Below are 18,138 nucleotides of genomic sequence, written 5' to 3'. Positions count from 1 at the left end.
GCGCCTCCTGGGCAGCACACCACCAGATCTCTATGGCTCAAGTTTGCAAGGCGGCAACCTGGTCTTCTGTCCACACGTTTACAAAATTCTACCAGTTGGACGTAAGAAGGAAGTCTGATACAGCCTTTGGGCAGGCAGTGCTGCAGGCTGCAGTTTGAGACCCTCGGATTCCGGGGGCTCCTCTTTTTTGAGTTAAATTTAAAATGTAAGATTATTTTTCTCAACTAAGTTGGATTTATTATGATTTGAGTATTTCTCTAAATTAAATCCTTTTGTCTTGGAGATGTTCTCCCTCCCCTCATTGTGAGCATTGCTTTGGGACATCCCATATAGTAATGAATATGCCGCTCTGTGTCCCGTGATGTACGATAAAGAAAAAGGGATTTTTAATACAGCTTACCTGTAAAATCCTTTTCTTGGAGTACATCACGGGACACAGAGCTCCCACCCCTCTTTTTGGGGACCATTTTGGGAGGCATACTGCTTGCTACAAAACTGAGGTACTCCTCCTATGGGAGGGGGTTATATAGGGAGGGGCATTTCCTGTTTGAGATTGCCAGTGTCAACACCTGAAGGTACTCCATATAACCCATATAGTAATGAATATGCCGCTCTGTGTCCCGTGATGTACTCCAAGAAAAGGATTTTACAGGTAAGCTGTATTAAAAATCCCTTTTTCCCTCAGTTTAGGGTCTATTCTTCTACCTATTTTTGGTAAAAAAAAATCGCAATAAGCGTTTATCGGTTGGTTTGCGCAAAATTTATAGCGTTTACAAAATAGGGGATAGTTTTATTGCATTTTTATTAATTTTTTCTCTGGAATGGCCCAGGCAGATGTTGTATGCTGACCTGGTAAGACATCTGACAGGTGCTCTGTGGGCTCTTTCAGATTGTCAAGATCTTTCATTTTTACCATCCCTGTACCATTGCAGAGATTTCCCTTCACTTCCTGTCCCAAAGCTAAACAGGAAGTGAAAGGAAATCTATGCAAATTAAGGGAATTCATTGCCCCCCGCACTCAGAACCTGTCCCCACTCGAAAACATTGCATCATGGACCTGTTTCTCATCTTTCCCTTGGAGAAAACAGGAACTTGATTATGGTCCTCTGCTCTTTCACATTGAATTTTTCTCAACTTGCTGCCATGTTCACAGTGGACCTGGAAAAGAAAGATAAGTTAAAATCATAGGTAGTTGATTTTTGCACCATTAACTATAGACAAATTGGCCAATACACCCTACAGTTTACAGATTCCTAGCTACATTTTTTCTGGGTAATGCCTCATACACACGACCGGTTTTCCTGGCAGGAAAACTGCCATGAGAGCTTTTGGCCGCAGTTTTCCCGACAGGAAAACCACCGGGAATCCCAGTGGGGAAAAAAGAGAACATGTTCTCTTTTTTTTTTTTTTTTTTTTCAGCGGTTTTTAAGCCGGCACTTTCCCTACGGGGAAACCTGCGGTGGTGCATACACACGGCCGGGTTTCCCGACCAAACCTCTCTCTGCAGTTTTCCTGTCGGGAAAACCCGGCCACGTGTAGGGGGGAAAAGCTACCGAACAAGTTCTCGGTTTTCCTGGTGTGTGTGCAAGGCATTAGGCTCAACACTTAAAGGGGTTGTAAAGGAAAACATATTTTTTTCCCCTAAATTGCTTCCTTTACCTTAGTGCAGGCCTCCTTCACTTACCTCATCCTTCCATTTTGCTTTTAAATGTCCTTATTTCTTCTGAGAAATCCTCACTTCCTGTTTTTTCTGTTTATAACTCACCACCGTAATGCTAGGCTTTCTTCCTGGTGTGGAGAAAGCCTCTTGGGGGGGGGGGGGCGAGCAGGATGGTCAGGACGCCCTCTAACACACAGCTCCTTTCTCTATCTGCAAAGTAGAGTGTCCTGACTTGCCTGCTTGCCCCCTCCCCCCTCAAGAGGCTTTCTCCACACCAGGAAGAAAGCCTCGCATTACGGTGGTGAGTTAGACAGAAGAACAGGAAGTGAGAATTTCTCAGAAGAAATAAGGACATTTAAAAGCAAAATGGAAGGATGAGGTAAGTGAAGGAGGACTGCACTAAGGTAAAGGAAGTTATTTAGGGGGGGAAAAAAATCCTTTACAACCTCTTTAACACCACCTTTGTATTCTGTTGGTTTCTTGGGCCTGTTACCGTATTTATCGGTGTATAACGCGCACTTTTTCCCCCTTAAAATCGGAGGGAAATCGTGGGTGCGCGTTATATGCCGATGTCATTTTCGTTTACCAATGGGGGGGGTCGGGATTGGGCGGGAGTGTCGTGCCGGCCGTCCCACCTCGCATTGGAGCCCGCCGGCGTACTAAAAATATTAACAAAAGTCCCTTCTCTCCTCTTCTTGCTCCTCCTCCCCCCTCCGAGTGTAGCTTCAGATTGGAGGAGAGGAGGAGGAGGAGGAGACTGTGTGTTTTAAGCCGTGGGGACCCAATACGGGGCTGTCTTGAACGGGTATCAACACCCGGAGACGTGATCCGTGAGACGTCGGGACTACAGACGCTGACACCGAAGCTGGGTGAGGGGAGCGGCTCATGCTGTGACAGGAGAAGCAGGTAGGAGGGCAGAGTATCCCCCCCCCCACCCATACAGCACTCACAGGCAGTTTGAAAACTGCGATCTGTGTCATGTCATGTGCTGGGATCTGTGTGTCATGTCATGTGCTGGGATCTGTGTGTCATGTCATGTGCTGGGATCTGTGTGTCATGCCATGTGCTGGGATCTGTGTAATGTACAAGGGGGCTTTGGAATATAAAAGGGGCTGTTGAAAGTGTTTTTCCTAAAACGTCCCCCCTAAAATTAGGGTGCGCGTTATACGCCGATAAATACGGTATTTGTTTTTGCTGTGTTGCCCATTACTCTTCCTTTTTTATTATTAATAATTTATTTTTTACACTCCTGTAAAATATTTTTCTTGGAGTTGAAGGACACAAGACCTATCCTTCTGTGTTTATCATTTTGGTACTGCTTTGCTGAGGCATGCTGGCAGTGGGAGGTGTTCTCCTGGGCTTTCCTACTGTTTGGTGTGTGTGGTGTTTTTTTTATTTATTTATTTATTGGCCAGCGTCCAGTTCTATAGGCAGCAATATACGTTTTTAAAATTGCCCATGTTCGTCACTGGACCCCAAGAAAATAATTTTACAGTGCACACACAAGTCTTGTGTGTCCCATACCTAAACATCTATGAGGGTAGAAATGGTTTATCACATTCTCTTGTATGCAGGCCATACATGGAGCAAGTTTCTTTCTTGCAACACAGTTTTGACAGGGGAATCCCTCCCGTGGAGCCAGTGATTGTTAGTGCTAGTGGTAATAATTGCATGTAAAGTCTGGCAGGCTGGTGGTACCCAAATTGATTGATCAACTTGGTACTAGGATTGCGTCAATACCGTGTTTTACCAGGGAGTACGAGTAACAATACTTTCGGTCAAGTACTGGCTGATACAGAGTACCGATGCCTTTGCAGTCCGATTTCAGCCCATACAAAATGAATGGGCTCAAATCGTACCGCAAAAGTATCAATTTCAGGTATTGGAGCCGTTTTACGAGTACTTGTGAAAATACTCTGTATTGGTTCAACCCTAATTGGTACATTCAGCCTGCCCATACATGGTTCGAATCTTGGCCAGTTTCTGTTGAACCGAACGAGATTCAAACCATCAAGGTACACCGTATCTACCATCGATATACTTAAGATACCACTAGTTCTTTTCATGCCAAAGTTGGAAGTTTTTAACTTGTTACACAAAACTTCTTACATGGGTATGCAAATGCGTTAAGATTATGTATTTTTGCAATTGTATTGTAAATGGAAAGAAAAGAACAGTGTTGGGACTTGAGGTATACCTTCAAAGGTAAAGTGCCAAGATACCAAGTGAATAAAAATATACAACTTTATAATGACAACATTAAATATACAACTTGGAAAACCTTAAAATAAAAATGATTTCATGGTATCGCGTTTTAAAATGCAATTGTACAGGAATTCATAAATTATGTGCTTTTTATTTTTTTATTTTTTAGCCAATTACTTTTTATGTCTAAAATCCTAACTTAACATATCTTTATTTTGTTACTTTTCAGGTAAGCGGTTCAAAAGCCGGAGTTGTGCGGTTTTTGGGCGAAACAGATTTTGCCAAAGGAGAATGGTGTGGCGTTGAATTAGATGAGCCTTTGGGAAAGAATGATGGCGCTGTGGCTGGCACAAGGTTAGTTGGAACTTTAAAGCACATTGATGTGCTGTGTGTGCATATTTATCTTTTTTTTTTAAGACCAAGGCGTAGGGTAGCCTGTTTCATTGAAGTTGGAGAGATGTAGACTTTTTAGTCATGTATATTATGTAGCAATACTTCATTATGCAGCTATAAGTCTCTGGTTGAAACATGATCAACATCTACGTTGGATAGTAGTGGTAATTACTGAAGCTGGTGACTCTAGCTAGATCCCAACACTGCAAAAAACCTTTCACTCCTGGGCTACAAATTGATGGATTCTCTTCAACATTAAGCCCTGGTTCACACTGGGTACGATTTGGAACGATTTGAGATGCGACTTGACATGTCAAATCGCATCTCAAATCGGCGGCAATTGTCGGCAATGGCACTGTCCTAATCAGTGCGACGCCGCATCTGCGATTTCAAAAAGTAGTTCCTGTACTACTTTTTGCGATTTCAGGCCGCGATTTACATTAAATTGCGGCCGAAATCGCGGCAAAATCGCGGCCGCAAAATCGCGGTAAAATCTTGCATTTTACCGCGATTTTGAATTCGCAGCAGTGTGAACCTAGGCTTAAAGAAATTTGTAAATGTCTTTTTTAACTTTTTTTTTTTTTCCTTCTTATTTCTTTTGTTTAACCACTTCTGTTTCTAACACTTGTTGTTTACAAGTTAAAATCAGTATTTGTTGCTAGAAAATAACTAGGAACCCCCAAATATTATATATTTTTTAGCAGACGCCAGAGAATAAAATGGCCGTTGTCGCAATATTTTATGTGTCACAGTATTTGCACAGCGGTCTTTAAAACACAATTTTTTGGGAAATAATACACTTCACTGAATAAAAAAACTAAACTAAACTGTAAAGTTAACCCAATTTGTTTGTATATAATGAAAGCTGATGTTATACTGACTAAATAGATACCCAACATGTTATGGTTTAAAATTGTGCACACTGGACTAAAGTGGCCCCCTCCCTGTGGCGGCTTAATGCGAGTATACTGAATTACCCCATACTCTATGTTGAGATTGAACGGGAGATTCAGGCTTATTTTGAGATCAAGCATAATGACACCTCCCCTGCGGTTAATTGGGCAGCTCACAAGGCGGCGATACAGGGTAAATTATTACAAATCGCGAGTAGACTAAAACAGACGAGGGAACACACTATTAAACAATTGGAGAACAATCTGGAGGCTCTATTGGCAGAACATCATAACCCCCGGACAGATTTGAGCTTTAAAATCGACGAGGTGCGATTGGCACTGCATCTTAGTTTGACAACACAAGCTGAGAAACACTATAGCTGGTCCAAACAGCAAGGAGGCTGGTACCCCAAACTTTTACATCGACGCTACCAAAGCTTTGCCTACCGACCGGTCATTATACTCAAAATCCTGAGCGTATCGTTAGAGAATTTTATAAATTCTATATGTCATTATACAATCAGCATGATGGGTTAGATTCGTCCAAAGTTGAAGCTTTCTTTCATTACAAATTAACCTGCCCAGATTGGCGCAGGATCATGTTGATCTTATGGAAGGAGCATAAACGGACACTGAGGTTAGGGCCGCCATAAAGTCCCTGCATCCTGCAAAGGCTCCGGGACCTGATGGTTTCTTAGGCCATTATTACAGGAAGTATTACAGGATATTCTTGTTCCTCACCTATGCGTTTTTTTTTAATGACTTACGTCGGGGCGGTAAACTTCCCATGCATGAAAATGCCGCTTATATTCATGGTATACCGAAGCCGGGCAAGGATCACGGGGACTGCGCAAATTATCGCCAGATTTCGCTAATTAACACTGACTTAAAAATTTGGAAAAGTCCTAGCTCTTAAATTGAATACCTTCCTCCCTCGTTACATTTACCCGGACCAGGCGGGTTTTGTTCCTAATAGACAGGCATCGGACCAAACACGTAGAATTTTTAATTTGATCTCGGCCATCCAATCTGATTGGGATGGCAAAGGATCTAGGAGGGGTATGATACTCTCTCATTAGATTTTCAGAAAGCGTTCGACTCCCTTTCTTGGGATTATCTGTTTGATGTATTGCATCGTTATGGATTCGGCGAACACTTCCTGACCCTCCTCCAAACGTTATGACGCTCCAACAGCCTCCTTGGTGCTTCGGGGGTACTCTTCCCAATCTTTCGCTATTAAGAGAGGAACTAGGCAGGGATGTCCGTTGTCCCCGCTTTTGTTTGTCCTGTACAATAGAGCCGCTGGCTATAAAAATTTGGGATTGCCAGGATGTACAGGGTATAGTTGGCGGCGGATACGAACACAAATGCTTGCTTTTCGCGGACGATTTGTTGTTCACTTTAACTTCGCCGATTACGTCTCTTCCCGATTTGTATGCGATACTTAATCCATTTACGGTAATATCGGGGCTACGAATCAATCATAGTAAATCTAGGGCACTTAACATTTCGCTGCCGAACTCCACCCAGAAAGTACTTGTACAAACGCACCGGTTTCAGTGGGAACCTGAAGCACTTCCCTACTTAGGCATTAAAGCAGGGGTTCACCCTAAAAAAAATTCTAACTTTACATTCAGCTCACTACCGACATTGACAGTATGCAGATCTTTTATTTTTATTTTTTTTGCTGTACATACCTCGTATAGCCATTTTCTTAGCCGGCTTCCGGGTAGTGAATCGCGCGGGAGTGGGCGTTCCTATGCAGCAGTTAGTGATTGACGTGAAGACAAACACTACCCACCCCGTCGCATAAGGAGCGTCACGAGTTGCCGAAAGAAGCCGAACGTCGAGTCGGCTCTATACGGCGCCTGCGCACCGACGTTCGGCTTCTTTCGGCAACTCGTGACGCTCCTTATGCGACGGGGGGGGGGATAGTGTTTGTTGTCACGTCAATCACTAACTGCTGCATAGGAACGCCCACTCCCGCGGGATTCACTACCGGGAAGCCGGCTAAGAAAATACAGCAAAAAAAAATCGACATACTGTCCATGTCAAGACTGAGCTTAATGTAATGTTAGAAAATTGTTTTTAGGGTGAACCCCCCGCTTTAATTTAACTTCATCTCTTCAAATGCTATACAGTAGAAATTACCCAGCTCTTTTTAGGAGGTTAACTGAGGATGTGGCCAAGTGGCAAATTCACCCTCCATCGTGGTTTGGCAGACTTCACTCTATTAACATGAACGTCCTACCAAGGATATTGTATATGTTCCGTACGATACCGATGGCCTTGGTACACAGTGATTTGAAAATGTTTCAAAGGAAAATCTTAGTTTGTTTGGGGGGATAAGAGGCCTAGGGTAAATATGTGCACTATGTTTACTCTTAGGCCGGCTACTAACGAGCAAACATGTACGATGAAAGCGGTCCGTCGGACCGTTTTCACCATACATGCCTGCCAGAGGGCGTCTGTACGATGGTTGCACTAACCATCGTACAGAAGTCCGCGCGTAAACACTACGCGGGGCGTGTCCGCGTCGTCGCCGCCGCGGCGACGTGGGCGGGCCTGCCATTTAAAGGCTTCCACGCATGCGTCAAAGTCATTCGACGCATGCGAGGGACGGCGGGCGCTCGGACATGTACGGTAGGTCTGTACTGATGACCGTACATGTCCGAGCGGGCAGGATTCCAGCGGACGGTTTTAAAACACGTCCAGGAATATTTGTCTACTGGGAAAAGGCCCGGCGGGCAAATGTTTGCTGGAATTCGGCCCGCTCGCGCCTACACACGACCGAACATGTATGCTGAAACTGGCCCGCGGACCAGTTTCAGCATACATGTTTGGTCGTGTGTACGGGGCCTTAAACGTAACCGTAAAGGGGGATTGGGTCTACCTGACTTGCAGAAATACTTTAATGCGGCCCAACTTTCCAGATTTCACTCTAAGCAATCACAAGCGATATGGATGATCATGGAATCTTACTCCTGTCGTCCCCATCAAATATCCCATGTTATGTGGCTTCCGCTTAAGGAAAGACCCACTATATTATGCCCGTCTTTGTCTTTCTCCTTGGATATTTGGGATAATTTTAAATCTCAACACTCCCCATTGGCACCTTTTAATGCGGAATAGTGCCTTTACCCCGGGCCTCGATCCTCTTGCTTTCAAATGGTGGACAAATAAGGGTTTGCTACGTATAGCAGACATTTGTGATGGGGGGGTGTGCTTACTGAGCAAGCTATCGGTCCGTTGCCACTTTGAGGAGAAATTCCTGAAAAAATGGACATCTCCCCCGATTGTGAATCCTCCGGTATCCAGGTTAAATAAGGTAACCATACTGGTGTGCAGACCAGACGTCGAGGCTCTGGTGGATTTTCCCTTCCAGGGGGAGAGGCTATTTGGAGCCTCGATGGATGACATTATTAAAAATGTCACAGGGGGTAAGAGCACGCTGCTCCCACAATACGGAAAAGGTAAGGAGCCACGCCGTAAGCCAGGGCCCTCCTCTTCCGCTCTGAGGCTTTTTTACATCCGCCCTGGCCCGCAGGTAAGCGTTCCCAGACAGACAAGGTGCCGGCTGAGAGACAAAAGCATCCCTGGTTTCGCAAGCCAACCAAGCCTGCGAACAAATCTGTGACAGCATGAAGGTTTGCGCCCACCCGACTCTTCTTCTGGCTCGTCAGGACACCGTGCTTGGGGCAGTGCAGGACCTGCTGATGCGCGGCGTGATAATACCTGTACTGTCGACGGAAAGGTTTCAGGTATTCTACTCCAATCTGTTTGTAGTCCCAAAGAAGGACGGGGTCCGTCCAATCCTGAACCTCAAGGCCCTCAACTGCTTTGTAAAAGTACAAAAGTTCAGGATGGAATCGGTTCGCTCTGTGGTCGCTGCACTCCATCCGGGGGATTTTCTGGCATCCTTGGACATCAATAACGCATACTTGCATGTCCCCATATGCGTCAGGCATCAGAGGTTTCTACGATTTGCAGTAGGGGACGAGCACTACCAATTTGTAGCTCTACCTTTTGGCCTGGCGTCGGCACCGAGAGTTTTCAACAAGGTGCTTGCCCCGATTCTGGCTTTGCTGAGACAGCGAGGGATCGCTATCGTGGTCTACCTGGACAACCTCCTTCTGAGAGCAGCTCCCAACTCCGAATTAGAGGAGGATGTGGCGATTGCCAGTCAGACTCTTCGGGAGTCTGACTTCTGAAGTCGGTGTTGGTGCCGACTCAGCACCTGGAATGCCTAGGCTTGGTTCTGGACTCCTCAGAGGCGAGAGTTTTTCTCCCTTCGGACAAGTTGCAGACTCTTCAGGCTGCAGTGAAGCTGTTGGCGTCCCGTAGGTGGTCGTCGCTGCACTTTTGCATGCGAGTCCTTTGTCTCATGGTAGCCACCTTTGAGGTGGTACCGTATGCCCAATTCCACACTTGAGTCTTGCAAAAGGAGATTCTGTCAAAATGGGACAAATCTCTGTTGTCCCTGGATTGTCAAATCCGGGTGAGCCGTTTGGTCAGGGATTCCCTCTCGTCTCCGGCGGTATTTCAAGGGGAAACTTGAGTTTTTTGTCCCCCCTTACCACGCACGGACTGTCTTCCAGGCATTCACCACCGTTTGGGTCAGTATGCAGCAGGGAAAGACCCGGTTAGATACGATACAGGATCAATGGAGCAGCAGAGCTCTGCAGAACACGTCCTTTCACTCCGCCATCTTGGCCACGCCCCGATGGTTAAGTATCTACCTGTATTTCTCAACATTGAGGACACCATTAATTCTGGCCAAATCTCCAACACTTTTTGCAGAAATAAAGCCCCAAACTTGCAAGGAACCTTCTCCATGCTTCACTGTTGCCTGCAGACATTCATTATTGTACCACTCTCCAGCCCTTCGCCAACAAACTCTCCTGCTACAGCCAAATATTTTAGATTTTGACTTATCAGTCCAGAGCACCTGCTTCCATTTTTCTGCACCCCCAGTTCATATGATTTTGTGCATAATGGAGTCGTTTAGACTTGTTTCCATGTCAGAAGATGCAAATCTTCCACGAGGACCACTTCTGACCAGACTTCTCCAGATGGGTAGATGGGTGTACCTAGGTCCCACTGGTTTCCACCAGTTCAATGCTAATGGCACTCTAGACTATTTAGAAAGTGCACATCATGTTATAAATGTTTCTTCCTGTTTCAGAAGTGGATGGGGAATCTGGGCATACACTGTGTGTGAGCTGATTGGAGAAAAGGCACACACCCCCCTCCACATAGGCAGAGGAACAAAGAAATTTGCAGAGCTGTGCTGTGAATAGGCAATCTCTGCTTATCTGTCTCTAAGTTACCTCCCCCAAAACAAATTTCCAGCTGCTATTCTCTCCTATTGGAGAGCTTGTCAGAAGAATGGAGCAGCAGAAAGACACGGAATTTAGGGCTTTAACGTAAAACGCTACAGATATGTACCCAGATATGTACCCAGATTTCATGAATGGGGGTTTACATCCACTTTAAACTGCACATCTTGAAACTCCAGTCTGTGTTGAAATCTTTGCCTGGGAGAGACCTTTCTGACACAATATAACTACGTTTTGTCTTGTTACAGTGCTCAGTCTTGCCATGGTGTATGACCTGTGACATGAAACTGTCTTCCGCAACCTCACCTTAGTAGCAGAGTTTGGCTGTTCCTCACCCAGTTTTAAAGTGGTTGTTAACCCACTTCTAAATTTTGTAATCCCCTCTGTACCATTATAACAAGTGTCCCTGTATAATGTAAAAAATCTGCCGAACTGTACATATATGAGCTTGGCTCCTGGCGCTCAGCTGACTTGTCAGCTATCTTCTCTCTCCAGCTCACAGATCCAGTGGGCGGGGCCCAGCACTCCCGCTGACGTCAGCCGGGGAGGCGGGGGAGAGAGGAGAGAGAGCCGACAGTCAGCTGAGCACCAGGAGCCACGCTTGTATAGGTACAGATCGGAAGATTTTTTACATTGCACATACACAGGGACACTTATTACGGTACAAAGGGGATTACAGGATTTAATAAGTTATTAGGGGAGTGGGGCACTGGTACGAGCAGACAAGGAGGGAGGCGGCACTGGTATGAGCCGACAGGCGGGGGGGGGGGGGGGTCAGAGGAGGCAGACACTAGAGAGCAGGGCTGCAGATGACGGAGGCACGTACTCTGACCATGGTATCAGGGCTCAGTAGTTTTTTTAGCTGATACGGGGGGGGGGGGGGGGGGGGGGTGCAAATTGCACAAGCACTGTGCTGTAGAATATGCTTTAAAGGAACAGGATCTGTTAACCCAAAATAAAAACTGCTTTAAGCCTCCTATCCAGCGGTTTGTGTTTATTTTAATGACTGTTTTAACCTGCTTGGTATAATAATCATACACCTGGCTCTAATCCAGTGTTTCTCAATTCCAGTCCTCAGGCCCCCCCAACAGGTCAGGTTTTCAGGATTTCCCTCAGATGAAAAGGCTGTGGTGATTACTAAGGCAGTGAAACTGATCAAATCACCTGTGCAGAATAATGGAAATCCTGAAAACCTGACCTGTTGGGGGGGCCTGAGGACTGGAATTGAGAAACACTGCTCTAATCCTACAAAATCCCTGACTTTGTGCAAGTGTACAAAGTGTGTAAGAACTGATGTTGGTTTGACACCAAAGGGAAGTCGCACAAAATATTGATTTGATTTAGGCTGGGTTCACACTAATGCGAATTGGATGCTGAATTTTCCCGCATACAATTCGCACAGCAGGAGATTGTGACCGACTTTCTATGGAGTCGGTTCATATATTTCTCTGCAGTGGCTACGGTGCAATTCACGTCCAAATTCAGACAAAAATGTGTGCTGAAATCAGACCTGAAACTGTTAATGAGGACGCACCGGACTCCTGGTGTGAGCTGCTGCATGCTCATATGTGAACCCAGCCTTAGATTTTTGTTCTGTTGGCTCACGTTGCATTTTGTAAATTGCTAGAAATAAACAAAATATACACCCAGAAAATGATTATAGGCACATTTGGAACTTTGTATCGTACATATTCTTCTCTTTACTATTGTTTTTAAACCCTTATGTTCTAATTTTTTTAGATATTTTCAGTGTCAACCAAAATATGGCTTATTTGCACCTGTACATAAGGTTACACGGATTGGATTTCCATCCACTACTCCAGCTAAATCCAAAACCACCATAAGAAAAGTACCCACAACACCTGCCACACCTGCCTCCCTGAAACGCAGTCCAAGCGCATCCTCTATTAGCTCAATGAGCTCAATCTCATCTTCTGTGAGCAACAAGCCAAGTCGCACTGGTTTGGTAAGTGGTTTTGTTTCCGTCCACTCAATACAAAATTGTATAAAATGTTTTGGCTGAAGTTGGGCTAAAAATAATTAGAGGTGCTGTATACTGTGTCCACTTTCTCTGTCTTCAGGATTCATTTGGAACTTGTGGATAGCCTTGGTGTAGGGGACGAATATGCGTGATATCAATGTTTACATGTGACACAACAGGGGTTGATTGCTTTTGGAGGGAACAGAAGTGAAATTTAAGGGAAGTTATAGTGTATGCTCTATTAATGTGCTCATCAATGTTGGAGAAGTCTTTTGATATTTTCAGGCAGATGGCAGAACTATAGGACAGTTGCATACAGTACATATTTGATCTTTAGGAAAGAGATGTCAGACAGGCTGGTAAATGCCTATTTTCCTGTGATAAACAGCCAGCAGGCCTGTCATCAGGTAGTGTAGCTGTGTCTCCTGACCATCCCATAGCTTAAAGCTAATTTAAAGCCAAAAATGCGGCTAAAATACATGTTCCTTGAACTGTTTGAACATTTGTCAAAATGCTTTGGAAGATCAGTCAGTCATCTTATCTAGTCTTCCTTGCCAGGCAGATTTTATTTGTATTCAAAATATATATAGCACCAACAGTTTTTACATAATAAAAGAAGTCTGTACAGTTGTGATACAGTTAAAGTCAACATGGTTAGAAGGGCCTACTTTTGAGAGCTTTACCATCTGAAAGGAAGGGCTAATGATGTAAGATGTCGTAACTATGTAGGGATGAGTTGTAGGAAAAGGTTTGACATCCATACTGATATATCCAAATGGTAAATTGGTAATGCCCAAGGTAAATGCAGGTGTGAGCAGTAATGGTATTGGTAATGGTATTGGCGTGACGTATCAACTCTCCAAGTGACCAGGTTGGTGACTGCACTTTCATTCCTCTGCATTGGTCCCCAATCTGCCACAGAACGTGACTTCATAATTAAGGAAAAGTAGCTTATGGATGCGGTCCTCAGTCTGCTTTTTGATAGCACTGTGGAAAGTCATATGTACAGTGTCAGTTTCTAAATTTCAACTTTAAACAGAAAGTAGAGGGTGCTTGCGACTGTTCTTTGATTCACATGTTTAAGGGGCCATGCACAACTTGAATTTCCTGCTGAATACAAGCTGTGGTGGCCCCTTTTGACACCAATTTGAAGGAGCTATTGGGAATATAGCTGGCCAAACAATGACTGTATCCAATTCGTCACTGTTTGGGTGTTCAGGTAATGCGGCTGTCTGGATGCAATAGCCAGCAAGGGAGTTTTCTCCATTCGCTCTGAGCTTTGTTTCATCAGTACTTCATTAGAAACTTGCATATACTGTATGTATAATTTTTTTTATATATATATATATATTCCTAATGAACAGTTAACAGAAACATCATCTCGATACGCGAGGAAGATTTCTGGCACTACTGCTCTCCAGGAAGCTCTGAAAGAGAAGCAACAGCATATTGAGCAGCTTCTGGCTGAAAGGGACATGGAGCGAGCTGAGGTGGCCAAAGCAACAAGTCATGTAGGAGAGGTGGAACAGCAGCTATCAGTGATAAGAGACGATCATGATCAGGTAAGAAACATTAGTAGTTAGTATTTTTTTCTCGTTGGCTTTCTCACATGTAGTAAACTCTCTATAATTTCTCAATTGTATAAGTATTTGATATGTATATATTTTATAAAATATTTGTTATGTAATTCAATTGTAGTATGTCATGGAAATGGAGGCTAAGATGGACCAGCTACGAGCTATGGTTGAAGCAGCAGACAGAGAAAAGGTTGAACTGCTAAACCAACTAGAAGAAGAGAAAAGGTGAGTACTTTAAAGTATAACTAAAGGTAAAACTTATTTTTAGTTTGGGACAAAGTAAGAGGGACTTGAACACCTGTCAGGTTTTTATTGCTTTCTGTGCCCCCGTTAGGGATATTCATCTAATCCCATATTTTAGTTTGTCCCCAGAAAAGTAAGAAAGTCTTCCAATGGGTACACTAGTTCTGGTTAAGGATGAGCTCTGGCGAGTGGGGGGGGGGGGGGGGGGGGGGGGTTGCCAGGGATATCTCCCCAATGGGACACAGATTGCAAAACAAATAAACTGACAGGGGTTTACGACTCTCCCTTTATTAGTCAGCCACCAATTGTGCAAGTTCTCCCACTTAAAAATATGAGAGAGGCCTGTAGTTGCCATCGTAGGTATACCTCAACTATGAGACAAAATGTGGAAACAAATCCAGACAATCACATTGTCTGATTTGAAGAGAATTCATTTGCAAATTATGGTGGAAAATAAGTATTTGGTCACCTACAAACAAGCAAGATTTCTGGCTCTCACAGACCTGTATCTTCTTCAAGAGGCTCCTCTGTCCTCCGCTCATCACCTGTATTAAAGCGGTTGTATACCCGCAACAAGTTTTATTTTTTTTATTTTTTTACACCTGAAAGGCATAATGAGCTAGTATGGACCGCATACTAGCTCATTATGAAATACTTACCTTGGAACGAGGTGTGGAGAACTTACCTGGTCCACGCCGAGCGAGATGTCATCTTGCCTCGGCGTGTCTTCCGGGTATCGCCGCTCCAGCGCTGTGATTGGCTGAAGCGGCGATGTCGTCACTCCTGCGCATGCGCGCGGGAGACTTCATTCCGGCAAGGTCCGGCGGCTGCCGGGGCTTAAGCCGAGAATCCCTGCAGCGCAATGCGCCACTGCAATCAGCGGCGCATTGCGAGGGGAATATCTCTTAAACCGTACAGGTTTAGGAGATATTCTTTATACCTACAGGTAAGCCTTATTATAGGCTTACCTGTAGGTAAAAATGGTAGTTAAGAGTTTACTACCACTTTAATGGCACCTGTTTTGAACTTGTTATCAGTATAAAAGACACCTGTCCACAACCTCAAACAGTCACACTCCAATCTCCACTATGGTGAAGACCAAAGAGCTGTCGAAGGACACCAGAAACAAAATTGTAGACCTGCACCAGGCTGGGAAGACTGAATCTGCAATAGGCAAGCAGCTTGGTGTGAAGAAATCAACTGTGGAAGTAAGAACCTAGTCGTTGCAAGAACTATTAACAGGTTCACACTGGGCTGCAGGAATGAACTGAACTTGCATGATTTCACTCCCGCTTGTCAGTCCCGATTTCGGGCGCGATTACAGAGAGATCTGTGCAGGTTACTACTTTTTGAAATCGGTACAGCGCCGCAGATGCGGCGTCGCACCGATTAGGACAGTGCAAATGCTACTGATTTGACATGTCAAAACGCACCAGTGTGAACCAGGGCTTACACTTAAAACGGAAAATGTTTCTTTGTGCTTTGCACATTAACTAGTTGGGTTTCATTTTTACAGGAGAGTTGAAGATCTTCAATTCCGTGTTGAAGAAGAGTCTATTACCAAGGGTGATTTGGAGGTAAAAAATATTATCTTGTATAGGGATATCCACATGCTATGTGTTGCCCGAACAATAGTACATGTGAGGCAAAGCATTTACAAGTGTATTTATTGGAGTGTGCTAAAGAGATTATTTTACAAGCTAGTCTCCCAAGTTGGGAAAGTGCCATTCTTTTAAATAAAAACTCAATAGTTCCATCATCTCTTCTGGTCGATAATGCATCTTGCTTGCTATTGCTTTGTACTATCCACATTTATTATATGCTTATAAAACTGATGGAGGATTTAAATAATTGTTTGACTCTGTTAAAGCAGGTCATCCCCAGTTTTTTAAACATATTTACAGCAGCAAATCCAACAATACAACTATTTTCTTTCCTTTAGTGCTTTCCTCGAGAAATGGCAATTGTTATAGTAAAATGATTTGAATAAACAAATTAATGCCTTAGAACTTTGTTAATTAGCCAGTTTTTGTCATAAAATTGTATATGACAATGTTGATTGCTTGTATAAAAATGGACATTTCAGTTCACTTTTTTCACTTTTTTTTTTTTTTTTTTTTTTTTAGTTAATATTATTATTATTTTTTTATCATCCTTCCATTCCTTCCCCCAGTTTAGTTTTTTTTTTTTTTTTTTCAGTTTTTATAGGCAAATCAATTGGCATGGCAGAATATCCTGTTGATTGGAACTTCAACATAGCCCAAATCTTTTAATAAATATATTCACAAATTATTGCTAAACATTGCTTTTAAAACACAAGCTTTTTCACTGGTGCATGCTTCTGTTTTTTTTTTTTTTTTAACAAGAAGTAACTTAAATATTCCTATTTCAAACACTAACTTAATCCTTTGTAAAGCCCTTCATAAGTGTAGATCTAATATCTTGGTGCCTAATAGAATCTATTGCTGCCTGCAATAGCCTTTGCCCAAGATCAACTTTGCCCCTTAACTTTTCATTGAGATTGAGATGTGGTTGCTGCTCTCTTTCTCTAAATTATTCAGGTAGTCTGGGTCTTTTAAATCATTTAGTCTGTAAAGGTGGCCATACATGGGGAAAATTTTGCTGCATAGTTTAACACCATCACTGCACATGGGGCATAGTCCTAATGTTGAGCCTTTTTGTTGATGTTCATTTATTTTATTTAATAAAGCAAAGGTGAATATACACAACTTTTTTTTTTTCCTGTTGCCCCGTTGTAGGTAGTAAAGCGGAATTGGCCAGCATACATGCAATAAAGAATTGCATGTTGAATAAATTGTAGTTTTGTCCAAGATTCTTTAGATGTAAAAACAAGCTGCATGCGAAACAGATCACCACAGACTTTTCTGTTGGTAGGCAGACTCTTTTTTTTATTATTATTATTTAAAAAAAAAATAACTTTGACATAATTTATTATAAAAAAAATTATAATTGAAATGTTAATAAAGAAAGGCATATTACAGGCTAGTTAAAAAAAAAAAAAAATTCATTTTTTTTTAACCGAATGTATTAAATCTTAATACAGATCCACAAAAAATTAAGCAACTATGTATTTTTATCTTGATTTAAAAAAAAAGAAAAGTCAGTTAAATAAGTATTAACTAATAATTGCTTGCAAAGTCATAATGTTCTAAATTTATGCTAATGCCTTAATTTTTCTAAAAAAGATACATGATTCTACTTGCTGCATGCACCTGTCCTGTGTTTCTACTTATTGCTTTTATTTTTTTTGTCTTTCACCATCATATTCTTCCCACTTTTCTTGTTGATCACCCTCATCAAAGAATCATCTATCCATCCTTTTCTCTTCTGTTTTTACCCACTGCATCTTTGCTCATCAATGGTCCAATCGTGCCGGAGCACGGCCTGCATGTGGCTCCTACCTCTCGTGCTGGCATGTGATGGTGGCACTGTTGTGTTCTCTTCCTCTCCCTTTTTACTAACAGACGCAGACCAAACTGGAGCATGCCCGCATTAAGGAGCTTGAACAGAGCCTGCTCTTTGAAAAGACCAAAGCTGACAAACTCCAGAGAGAGTTAGAAGACACTAGGGTAATGGTTTTCAATATTTCTTGGAAACTCTCCCAACACAGCACACTTTTTTTTCACAAGCTTTCTCTAGCCACAGTAGATGCTGTCCTGGTAATATACCAAATGTAGTCTTTGGTCTTAAAGAATTTTCCAGACACAATTCAAACTTTTCTTTGGCTGATGTGGTATGTTGATTTCTTGACTAAAACAATACTCTTTCACAAAAAGTAATTGTTATCTTTTACATTTCTTACCCCCCTCACACTGTACTATTTCAT

At 43.1% G+C, this 18,138-nt stretch overlaps 1 protein-coding gene across 9 annotated transcripts in view; it reads left to right on the top strand.

The window, feature by feature from the left end:
- Positions 1–18,138, top strand: part of CLIP1 (CAP-Gly domain containing linker protein 1) — a 193,397-nt gene that overhangs the window by 63,953 nt on the left and 111,306 nt on the right. For 3 of the 9 annotated variants that reach the window (XM_040347253.1, XM_040347240.1, XM_040347224.1), the window contains exons 4-9: positions 4,095–4,219; positions 12,231–12,456; positions 13,836–14,033; positions 14,170–14,273; positions 15,808–15,868; positions 17,777–17,881. In XM_040347253.1, the coding sequence (XP_040203187.1) occupies positions 4,095–4,219; positions 12,231–12,456; positions 13,836–14,033; positions 14,170–14,273; positions 15,808–15,868; positions 17,777–17,881 (819 nt within the window). Of the gene's footprint in view, positions 1–4,094; positions 4,220–10,985; positions 11,100–12,230; positions 12,457–13,835; positions 14,034–14,169; positions 14,274–15,807; positions 15,869–17,776; positions 17,882–18,138 lie in introns of all 9 variants that reach the window. The other 6 variants (XM_040347206.1, XM_040347212.1, XM_040347231.1 and 3 more) reach the window with 3 other exon arrangements.

This window comes from Rana temporaria, chromosome 1 (genome assembly GCF_905171775.1).
Source record: "Rana temporaria chromosome 1, aRanTem1.1, whole genome shotgun sequence".
NCBI classification, from domain to species: domain Eukaryota; kingdom Metazoa; phylum Chordata; class Amphibia; order Anura; family Ranidae; genus Rana; species Rana temporaria.
Note: the sequence above shows the minus strand (reverse complement) of the source record. Positions and strands in the feature narration are given on the sequence as shown.